General features: G+C 49.6%; 1 protein-coding gene across 1 annotated transcript; it reads right to left on the bottom strand.

Annotated features, from left to right (window-relative positions):
• Positions 1-266: 266 nt before the first annotated feature.
• mrpl12 (mitochondrial ribosomal protein L12) lies at positions 267-6,435 on the bottom strand. The gene is made up of 5 exons (XM_069929692.1): positions 6,263-6,435; positions 3,754-3,940; positions 1,943-2,017; positions 1,396-1,533; positions 267-701 (listed from the first exon to the last, which is right to left on the bottom strand). The coding sequence occupies exons 1-5, from the start codon at positions 6,313-6,315 to the stop codon at positions 585-587; spliced, it is 570 nt and encodes a 189-aa protein (XP_069785793.1). The 5' UTR covers positions 6,316-6,435; the 3' UTR covers positions 267-584.
• Between the last annotated feature and the right edge of the window lie 5,232 nt (positions 6,436-11,667).

Here is an 11,667-nt window from a genome sequence, read left to right as displayed (position 1 = left end):
CCAAAGGCGGACTGGTTGGTGAATGGGGTGAAGTTGAAATGGCAGCAACTGGGAGGGCTGTAGCCAACAGAGTGCGGATGCTCTGGAACCCAGGTACCTGTGCTTGGACACTCCGATGCAGAGACTGCATCGGGAGCACCAAGAGACAATTAAGTTGGAGGCCTGTAACCCGTTGAGTGGTCACAGGCTGACCCTGCTCTGTGTTTTGGTACTGACAGCCCACGTTGTGAAGCAGCTTCAATCAGAGGACATCAAATACAGCCAGCTTTTCTAAACATACTCCCTTTTCCCTATTTAATGTTGAATGGAATTGACAAGCTGAGTGGCTGGAACTCAATGGGGTGCAGCCAGGAGGGCCTGCGGTATGGTGAACATTTACAGAATCTCCATCCTCCAGCTCTTTAGCAGTGGTTATAAAACCACAATATGTAGATTTATAACAACATCTTGGTCAAACGACACTTTCCATTGAATACTTTAAGTCCCAGGATGCAGGATAGCAGCTGTGACACCAATTGGCCCCAAGGCCTTTAAATTGGTCTCAATCGCATCTTCAGGGCCGAACATCGGCAGGAAACTGGAAATTACTCGATCTGCACAGTTCCACCTGCTGCCTCAAGTGCAGCCTTTAACTTCTCTGCCTCTTCCTTTGAGACATTGGACTTCATCTCCTGAGGGAGCGACTCCACCAGCTTTTTGGCCTGAGGAGCAGAAGAACATCACATCAGGGTGTGAAACAGCTTCAATTGTGGCTCATCAAACACTGAGAAACAGTGACATGCAGCACCTCGTCACTGACCAATGAAAGGAGCACTGAAGTAAGGGTATGAGCAGACCAAGTATAGTGTAACGCAGGCAGGGTGTGTAAACAGACCAATTACCAAGTAACCAGGCAGGGTGTGTAAACAGACCAACTACCCTGTAACACAGGCAGGGAGTAACAGGCAGGATGTGTAAACAGACCAACTACATGGTCTAACACACAGGTAGGATGTGTAAACAGACCAAATACATAGTTTAACACAGTCAGGGTAGCCAGACACCAACCCAGTATATGGTTCATGTATACCATGCACTCTATGCACAGAAAGCTCTCACAAATAGCAAGGTGAACTTGATCAGTCATTCCAGTAGTGGTGGTGTTGCTTGAGGGAAGATGTCTGTTCACAAGGAACCATTGAAAATCCCCGCACCTTTCTTCAGACTACCAAGGTGGATCAACTATACAATCATCGGAGCAGATGTGCACTGCTCCCCCTCAGCACCACACTCGCAGCAATGTGACTTGAATCCACAACCCAAGTCAAGGGGCAAGAGAACACCCTGTCAGCCCTGAACACTGAGGAGTCTGTCTTTATGGAAAAGGCCACTCTTCTCCTCTGTGAGTTGGCTCACCTGCACGAGGTTCAGCCCTGGAACACAGTTCTTCACTTCTTTGATGAGTTTCACCTTCTCGGCTGTCTTGAATTCGACCAGCTTCACCGTGAATCGGGTCTTCTCTTTCTTGGCAGGTTCAGACTCATCCTCGATCTCCTGGAGAGATGAGGAAACAGGGAGATCAGGGAGAGAAAGGGTACAACCCACACCCACCACCTCCACTCCCACTCCCGAAGGATTACTCCAGCTGGTATTGCCACCCAGAGGGTTATTGCACAGCTTACATGGCCCTCACCATGCTTTTAGCTGACAACAAATTGAGGTGTCTAGAAATCATTGGTGACTTCCCACCTTTGTTGGGACAGAAGGCAAAGCCTTGAAGGATAATGTTTCCAGCAGCTGCAGTCTATTAGACCATGCACAGATCTGGCATGAAGCAGGCACAGGAACAAATTAGTCCTCAGGTAAGTTCCCAGTCAACGCTGCTCAGCCTGTCCCTAATCCCATCCACCAGCACATTGGTGAATGTGACCAGTGAGTGACCCACCTCCTCCTGGGGCCTTACCTGGGTGGCAGGTGGAGCAGCTGCCATCATTCCAGACATTGGCATCAGCCCAACATCCTGAATTTTAAGTGTTTTCTGCAGGGACACAAGCGTTTTAAACAAGAGTCAAAGAATTCACAGGAAGCAGCAACATCGCCAATAGCAGATAACAGACAGGTGGGGGGAGGAAATCAGCCCTCCACTTCCAAACAGATGCCCCATCCAGGAAAAGTAAGGTGCATCAACTCTGCCGTTACTAGCTTGATTCACCTGGACTGAGGAAGGGACAAGATCAACTACACTGCACCTTTTATTTAAATTTCAAAAAATATACCCAATTCACAAAAATTAAAATGTAATGCAAAATATTCCTCATTATTTTCCTCATGTAATGCTCGCATCATATACAGCTCTTGAACAAAAATAGTCCCTTGGGTTTTCCAGATTCAGCCACTGGGCTCAGCCACACTTGGACCTTCCCCAGAGTGCCCTTGTAGATGTTACATCCAGTTTTAGTTTGTCCTCGGTATAGGCAGCCTATTGCTGCCTTGCCTTATTTCACAGCATCCTGCAGCATTTTCCTCTCTCCCACAATTCTGCCTTGAACTATCATGCACTGCTGTTGATGACAGGTGTGGTGGTAGAAACCCATTGGATTCCCAAAATAAGAACCATGGAAATAGGAGCACAGGAGTCATAAGATCACAGTTGATCTGGCTGTGGACTTCCTGGCTGTTCCCCAGAAGCCTTAATTTCCCTACTCAATCTGTGCAACTTGTTTTTCTCTCCTACCCACATCCTTAGGGCACCCTAACCTGCTTTATGGACAATGTGAAGCGGTATTTAGTCAAGTTTCTTGTCATTGCACAAGTACAACCCAACAAAACAGTGTTCTCCAGTGCTTGGTGCAGAACATGCAGACACACAATCAGGCACAACACACATACAGACCAACAATATATGCAGGACAAGAATTCATATTTACAGATAGATAAATATTATTTCATGAGCTGATTATTTGGTCGATCAGAATTCTCAGTGCCCGTGGAAGGAGATGATAAAGGCCACCAAATCTATATTTGATGGCACCATAAGACATAGCTTTTGGTGCCATCGAGTCAGTCACAGTGGCCATGAGGGAGATAGAGGAAAGCAGTCAGAGAGGGAATAAAAAGTTGCTGAAGCCTGGATTATTTTCTAATACCAGAGGAAGTTGAGGGGAGAGTTAAATAAGACATACAGTTAAAAAAAAAACAGTATCCAGCACCTATGGGGATTTGTAGATGCCAGATAAGTTCATTTTCCAGTTAAGATCACATGTTATGCGATTGGCAAACTAACGGTGAGGTGCTCCAATTTTAAACCCATATTTTTAACCTAGTTATTTTCTACAATTTTTTTGCCAGTTATTTGAGGCTGTGTGACCCACAGATTTTGACTTCACAGCAGAAGATTAGTTTGGGTCACAATTTTTCCATGGTGGTATGTCTATGTTGCAAATTACTGCCGATACTATGAGGTAAAATAGAATGTGGGTCTGCATTGAGGGTGAACAGGACGAACAACTTGAGATGTGAGAAGAAGTGAGAATGAACACAACTGGATCCAGAGGGAAGGTGGCAGGTCAGCCAAGGGAAGACTCTAATTTGAAAATATCTTGTGAGTGGAGGGACTTCATTTCCTTGCGAATGGGTTGAATCTCATGGTCAGATGCTACAGACACTGAAAATGCAAGCTGCATCTGAATCCACTGGGCTACATCCTGACATGTTCTTGCTCAGAAAACACTTGAAATCAGTGAAGGGTCAGACTGGTGCTTTGCAACAACATACCTTGAGCAATTGATTCAGGTCGGAGATTTCGAGAAGCGTCAGGCTTGCTATTTCCTGCACCAGCTGCTCTATCTTTGGCGAGTAAACCCTGGGAGTGTTGTCGAGGGGCGGCGGTGCCAAGGTATCCTCACACTTGCAGGTACTGGTCCTCAGCGCTCTCCGGGCACAGAAGGTTTGCATCTCTCGCCTATCACGTATTTGGAAAGGAAGAACAAGTTCAATGGGAGGTTCTGTTGGCCAGTGTGGCTTAAACACCAACTCTGCAGAAAACACAACTCTGAAAACAAAATCTGAAAATGTGGAAAGAGAATCAGGGTAGATCCCAGATATAAGGGACAAAGCTCTTGAATGTGAAATATCAACTATGGTTCTTTCTATAGATTCTGCACGATTGGCTGAGTTTCCTGATTTTCTAATTTTGTTTCACATTTCCTGATTTTAAAATTTGTCCTTCCCAAAACGTTTGCTGCAATAACAGCAGCAAGGTGACCACACTCTTAACTGAGAGAATGATGGCATATTGTCATAACAAATGATCAATTAAAGTGTATTCTTGAAGCAGGAGCCAGGATATGGGTTGGGGGGGTTAGGGAGAGCCAGGAGGCAGAAGTGGGAGAGCCAAGAGGCAGGAGCAGGCAGCCAGGTGCCGGAGGTGGGGAGCCAGGAGGCGGGGAATGGGTTTGGGAAGAGTGAAACACAAAAGTCTGTAGGTGCTGTGACTGTAATAAACACACACTGAAATGCTGGAGGAACTCAGCTGGACTCGCATCATCCATCGGAGGTAAAGATATTTCAGGCCTGAGCCCTTTTTCAAGTAAAAAGCAGGCACACACCTCAATAAAGCTTGAGAAAGAAAGGGAGAATAGGAGGGGGAGGTGTTAATTGGATATGATAAGAGGAAAGGTCAGAATTGATTTTGTGAAAGGAGACAGAGGGGAAAAGGGGAGAGAGAAGTTGCTTTCAGGTAGAATAGCTGGAAGAATGTGGCTCTGGAGCTGGCTACGGATGTGTGCGAAGCGACTTTCAGATGGCTTTGGCCATAGTTCTGCCCACTTTCAGGTGCCTAGGGGGCGCGCTCGGAAGTGGAGAATACACCTACCCGAGGAGGGTTAGGTTAAGTACACCTTGGATCAGGGTTCTCCACTTTCAGATGGCCTCCCAACAGCCGCATTCGGGTATTTTAGGCGGCTTTACGTTGGGGTATTCTGGCCACCTAAAAGTGGCTAGAGAAAGACAGAATTAGAGGGAAGAAGCTGAGGGGTGGGGTGGTGGTGGTTAATGCAAACCAGAGAAGTCAATGTTAATGTTGGAGGATGTCCAGACAGAAGATGAGGTGTTGTTCCTCCAATTTGTGGATGGTCTCATTCTGGCGGTGCATGTTACCATGGACAGAATTGTCTGCAAGCAAATTAGATGGGGAATTGAAATAGGTGGCCATGCTATTGCAGCAGACAGGGTCAAGGTGCTCAACAAAGCGATGTCCCAACCTGTGCCCAGTCTCTCTAATGTAGAGGAGACCACAATGGGAGTAACGGATGCAGTATATGACCTCTGCATTCACCCCTGTACCTCCACTTGGAAGGACTGTTTGGGGCACTGAACTGTAGTGAGGGAGGAGGTATGGGCATAAGTGAGCATCTCCTGTCACAGGATGAGGTGCCAAGGTGACAATTGGTGGGGAGGGAGGAGTAAACAAGGGACTGATGAAGAGAGTGGTCCTTGCAGAAGACGAAAAGAGGAGTGCAGAAGATGTGTCTGGTGGTGGTATCACATAGTAGGTGGCAGAAAAGGTGGAGGATGTATTGGATGCGGCCCTTTTCTTGTTGTGTATGGGGACACAGAGGGCCAGGGCAGATGTGTGGGTAATGGTTAACATGCAGGTGAATGCTGAGTTGATGGTGGTAGAGGGAAAGCCACATTGTTAGGAGGACATCTCTGATGCTCTGGCATGAAAGGCTTCATCCTGGGTGCTGATGTGATGGAGATAGAGGAATTGAGAGAATAGACTGAAATCCTTCCAGAGGACAGGGTGGGAAGTGGTGTAGTCGAGGTAGCTGCAGGAGTTGGTGGAGTTGTAGAAGATGTATATCAAGAGTTTGTTTCCCAAGATGGAGACAGAGAGAGGAAAGGGAGAGTGTTGCTAGAGATGGACCAAGTGAATATGAGGTCAGGATGGAAGTTGGAGGCAAAGTGGATGAAGGAGGAGGCGGCGAATTACAGTGGAGGCCGGGGTGGGAGAAGGAAGGAAGAGAGAGAGAGGAGGGGTATGAGGACTGAGAAAGGGGAGAAGAGACTGGCAGAGATTAGGGTGGGGGTGTCAGTGATGGGGACGGGGCGAGGAAAGGGAGGGGGACGGGGCGAGACGGTGGGGGTGGGGGGGGGGGGAATCCGCGGACCTGCGGCCTCCTTCCCCATCCCCTTTCTCTGCCACCGGCAGGGGCTGAGGGAGCAGCGTGGAGCGGCGGCCCGAGCCCCGGGCTGGCCGGGGACCCTCGGAGTGACCCGGTACCTGAACAGGCCCCGCGCTGGGCCGGCAACTCTCCCCAGCGCCGCAAGCATCATCCCGGTATCTGCGGAAACACATGGGCCAGTCGGTGACCTCCAATCCTCACCTCCCGGCAGGCAGCGCGCCACAACAAAACTTTATCGACACGAGCAGCGAGGACTGTCGGCCCGTGCAGACCAGGGGAAGGGGGTGGGGGGGAAGGGGGTGGGGGGGAAGGGGGTGGGGGGGAAGGGGGTGGGGGGGAAGGGGGTGGGGGGGAAGGGGGTGGGGGGGAAGGGGGTGGGGGGGAAGGGGGTGGGGGGGAAGGGGGTGGGGGGGAAGGGGGTGGGGGGGAAGGGGGTGGGGGGGAAGGGGGTGGGGGGGAAGGGGGTGGGGGGGAAGGGGGTGGGGGGGAAGGGGGTGGGGGGGAAGGGGGTGGGGGGAAGGGGGTGGGGGGGAAGGGGGTGGGGGGGAAGGGGCTGGTGCCGGGGTGGGGGTGGGGGGGAAGGGGCTGGTGCCTGGAAGGGGGGTGGAGAGGAAGGGGCTGGTGCCTGGAAGGGGGGTGGGGAGGAAGGGGCTGGTGCCTGGAAGGGGGGTGGGGAGGAAGGGGCTGGTGCCTGGAAGGGTGGGGGGGGAGGGCTGGTGCCTGGAAGGAGGGGGGGGGGGGAGGGCTGGTGCCTAGAAGGGGGGGGGAAGGGGCTGGTGCCTGGAAGGGGGGTGGGGAGGAAGGGGCTGGTGCCTGGAAGGGGGGGGGGGAAGGGCTGGTGCCTAGAGGGGGGGGGGGAGAAAGGGGCTGGTGCCTGGAAGGGGGGGGGAAGGGCTGGTGCCTGGAAGTGGGGGGGAAGGGGCTGGTGCCTAGAAGGGGGGGGGGAAGGGGCTGGTGCCTAGAAGGGGGGGGGGAAGGGGCTGGTGCCTAGAAGGGGGGGGGGAAGGGGCTGGTGCCTAGAAGGGGGGGGGAAGGGGCTGGTGCCTAGAAGGGGGGGGGGAAGGGGCTGGTGCCTAGAAGGGGGGGGGGGGAAGGGGCTGGTGCCTGGAAGGGGGGGGAAAGGGGCTGGTGCCTGGAAGGGGGGGGAAAGGGGCTGGTGCCTGGAAGGGGGTAGTGGGGAGAGGGGCTGGTGCCTGGAAGGGGGTAGTGGGGAGAGGGGCTGGTGCCTGGAAGGGGGTAGTGGGGAGAGGGGCTGGTGCCTGGAAGGGGGTAGTGGGGAGAGGGGCTGGTGCCTGGAAGTGGGGATGGGGATGAAGGGGCTGGTGCCTGGGTGGGGGGGGTGGGGGCTGGTGCCTGGGTGGGGGGGGTGGGGGCTGGTGCCTGGGTGGGGGGGGTGGGGGCTGGTGCCTGGGTGGGGGGGGTGGGGGCTGGTGCCTGGGTGGGGGGGGGTGGGGGCTGGTGCCTGGGTGGGGGGGGTGGGGGCTGGTGCCTGGGTGGGGGGGGTGGGGGCTGGTGCCTGGGTGGGGGGGGGGGGCTGGTGCCTGGAACTGGGGAGAGAAAGGGGCTGGTGCCTGGGTGGAGGTGGGAAAGGGGCTGGTGCCTGGGAAGGGGTGGGGGTGGGGGTGGGGGTGGATGGAACTGGTGTCTGGAAGGTGGGTTGGTGGAAGGGGCTGGTGCCTGGAAGGGGCTAGTGCCTGGAGAGGGGAAGGGGTGGGGGCTCGGGGTACAGAAGGCACAAGCTTAAGGTGAGATGGGTGAAACGTACTGGGGACCTGAGGGATAGGTTTTCTCTCATAGAATGTGGATTATATAGAAGCTGCCGCCACACATGATGGCAAAGGCAGGTACAGTTCTCATGTTAAAAGGCATTTGGACAGGTATTTGCATGGGAAAGATGCCATGAGATACGTGCCCAATGCAGGCAATGGGATTAGTGTTGATAGGCTGTATGAAATAGTGGGAGAGCTGGGGTGGGGGGGAGGATAAGTATCATTAACACACTCCAACTCCATTGTACAGCGGCAGGTTCATCTTATTGATACAAATACGGTCCTCTGTACCGTGGCTGCCAGAGAGGTGTAGCACATTTACTCAGTCTATCCCCCTCATAATTTTAAATACTTCTATCAAATGTCCATTCCTGGTCAACATCCTAGTAAATCTTCTCTGCACACTTTCTTTCTTATATCTTTCTTGTAGTTAGGTGACCAAAACTGCATTCAATACTCCAAATTTGGCCTCACCAATATCTTATAACTATTAATGTACATCCCAACTCCTGTACTCAATATTTTGATTTATGAAGGCCAATATGCAAAAAAACTCTTTACAAGCCTATCCACCTGTGATGCCACTTTCAGGGATTTATGTATATGTATTCCCAGATCCCTCTGCTCTACCACACTCCTTAGTGCCCTACCATTTACTGTGTAAGTAGTTTCTTGGTTTATCCTTCCAAAATGCAACACCTCTCACTTGGTCTGCATTAAATTCCATCTGCTATTTTTAGACCATTTTTCCAGCTGAGATCCCTCTGCAAGCTTTGAAAACTTTTTCGCTGTCCACAAACACCTCCAATCTTAGTGTTATATACAAACCTGCTGATCCACTTTATCACATTATCATCTATATCAATGATCCGGGTGATAAACAACAGTGGTTCCAATATTAATCCCTGAGGCACAGGCCTCCATTCTGAGATGCAATCATCAACCACTACTCTGGCTTCTCCTGTCTAGCCTTGCACAAAGCCATGTCGACTCTCCCTAATTAGTTTCTGGCTTGTATATCTGATCTCTTAGAATATCTTCCAATAATTTACCTACTACTGACGTCAGGCTCTGTCCTAAATTTCCAGGGTTACTTTTGGAGCTTTATAAACAGCAGAACAACATGAGCATTGGCACCGCACCCATGGCTAAGGATATTTTAAACATTTCTGCCAGAGCCCCTGCAATTTCTAAATTAGAGTTCCTCAAGGTTTGAGAGAATATCTTGTCAGGCCCTGGGGATTTATCCACCCTTATTTAAGTCAGCAAGCAGTTCCTCCTCTAATCTATATAGGTTCCATTATCTCACTGCTTGTATTCCTTACATCCCTTGAATCTCTGCCCTTTTCCTGAGTGAATATTGATTTAAAACATTCAAGTTCTCTCCCATCTCTTTTGGCTCCATACAAAGTTGTCTATTTCTGATCTTCAAGGGGACCAATTTTGTCCACTTTATCACATTATCCTTTTGCTCTTAATATACCTATAGAAACTTAGAATTTTCCTTCATATTGTCTGCCAAAACAACTTAATGTCTTATTTTTATCTTCCTGATTTTTCTTGAGGTTTTTCTTGCATTTTTTATATTCCTCAAGTACTTCATTTGCTCTGTGTTGCCAATACCTATTGTACACCTTCCGAACCAAATCCCCAATATCCCTCGAAAACCAAGGTTCCTTATGCCTTCTAAACTTGCGTTTGATCCTGACAGGAACATACAAACTCTGTACTCTCAAAATTTCACCTTTGAAGGTCCTCCATTTACCTCGCACATCCTTGCCGGAAAACAACTTATCCCAATCCACGCATTCTAGATTCTTTCTCATTTGCTCACAATTAGTCTTTCTCCAAGTTAGAATCTCAATGCAAGGCCCAAACTATCCTTCTCTATAATTAAGTTGAAACTAATGGCATTATGATCACTGGACCCAAAAATATTGCCCGACACACAACTCTGTCACCTGTGCTGTCTCGTTCCCTAATAGGACATCCAGAATTCTTTTCTTTTCTTTGGCTTGGCTTCGCGGACGAAGATTTATGGAGGGGTAATGTCCACGTCAGCTGCAGGCTCGTTTGTGGCTGACAAGTCCGATGCGGGACAGGCAGACACGGTTACAGCAGTTGCAAGGGAAAATTGGTTGGTTGGGGTTGGGTTTTTCCTCCTTTGTCTTTTGACAGCGAGGTGTCAAACATCCAGAATTAACCATATAACAATTACAGTACGGAAACAGGCCATTATGACCCCTCTAGTCAGCACCAATTTAAGTGAACTCTACTAGTCCCACCTACCTGCTCCCTCTCCATAACCCACCAGTCCCCTCACATCTCATCCAACCCTCTCTTAAATGACAAAATTGACCCTGCTGCAACCACCTCTTCTGGAAGGTCATTCCACTCAGCCACCGCCCTCTGAGTGAAGAAGCTCCCTCTTATGTTACTTCATAATTTCTGCCCCCTAACCCTCAACTTATGACCCCTCATTCCAATCTCACCTATCTTCAAGGGGAAGAGCCTATTCACATCTACTCTATCTATCCCCCTCATTATTTTATATACCTCTATCAAATCCCCCCTCAACCTTCTAGAATAGAGACACAGTCTATTCAATCTTTCTTTGTATTCCAAATACTGAAATCCAGGCAACATTTTAGTACATCTTCTCTGTACCCTCTCTACCTTATTGATATCCTTCCTATAATTTGGGGACCAGATCTGCACACAATACTCCAAACTTGGCCTCACCAATGCCTTGAACAGTTGCAACATCACCTCCCAGCTCCTATATTCTATGCTTTGATTTATAAATGTGCTCTTTCTCGTTGGTAACTCTATATATTGATTTAGAAAACTTACCTCAACACATTTACAAACTCCAAGCCATCCAGCCCTTTTTCAAGAGTCCCAGTCAATATATGGAAAATTAAAATCCCCTACTATCACAACCTTGTGTTTCCTGCAGCTGTCTGCTATCTCTACAGATTTGCTCCTCCAATTCTCGCCAACTATTGGGTGGTCTATAATACAGCCCTACGAATGTAGTCACACCTTTTCTGTTCTTCAGCTCCACCTATATAGCCTCAGTAGACGAGCCCTCTGGTCTGTCCTGCCTGAGCAATGCCACTCCTCTCCCCCCATCCCACCCTCCCTGTTCTGTGTATCTAATGCAACGGAAGCCTGGAACATTGAGCTGTCAGTCCTGCCCCTCCTGCAACCAAGTTTCACCAATGGCAACAATGTCATATTTCCACGTGCCAATCCACTCTCCAAGCTCGTCTGCCTTTCCTACAAAACTCCTTGCATTGAAATAGATGCACCTAGAATAATTCCACCACGTACAACCCGTTAATTTCTCACAGTGCATACAATTTTAACATCTTTTTCCTCTTTCACACCTTATCTGCTCTGCCACTCTGGATCCGCTCCCCCTGCAAATCTAGTTTAAACCCACCGGAACAGCACTAGGATATTAGTCCTCTTCCAGTTCAGATGCAAACCGTTCCCATGACCTGAAAGTTAATATTTGCACCATTGACTATTACTTCTATCTAGTACCACCATTCTTCCTGAATATCCAAATGACATAGCCGACACACGAAAATGCAGACGCTGGAGTCTTGAACAAAACGTATCATGAAATGAACTGGACTTTAATTTTCTTGTAAGTTACTCACTCCCCAAATATTTACCCAATTCACTTTTGTGTTCCTCGTCAAAACTCACACAGTTTAAACACC

Source organism: Narcine bancroftii, chromosome 3 (genome assembly GCF_036971445.1).
Source record: "Narcine bancroftii isolate sNarBan1 chromosome 3, sNarBan1.hap1, whole genome shotgun sequence".
In the NCBI taxonomy this organism is placed as follows: Eukaryota; Metazoa; Chordata; class Chondrichthyes; order Torpediniformes; family Narcinidae; genus Narcine; species Narcine bancroftii.
This window is presented reverse-complemented; position numbering and strand designations above follow the sequence as displayed.

Excerpts from the sequence above, each read along its gene's own strand:
- mrpl12 (XM_069929692.1), bottom strand. The coding sequence starts at position 6,315 with ATGATGCTTGCGGCGCTGGGGAGAGTTGCCGGCCCAGCGCGGGGCCTG. Across the intron at positions 2,018-3,753 it reads ACCTGAATCAATTGCTCAAG|AAAACACTTAAAATTCAGGA; the intron begins GTATGTTGTTGC and ends GTGTCCCTGCAG. Across the intron at positions 1,534-1,942 it reads CTGCTCCACCTGCCACCCAG|GAGATCGAGGATGAGTCTGA; the intron begins GTAAGGCCCCAG and ends TCATCTCTCCAG.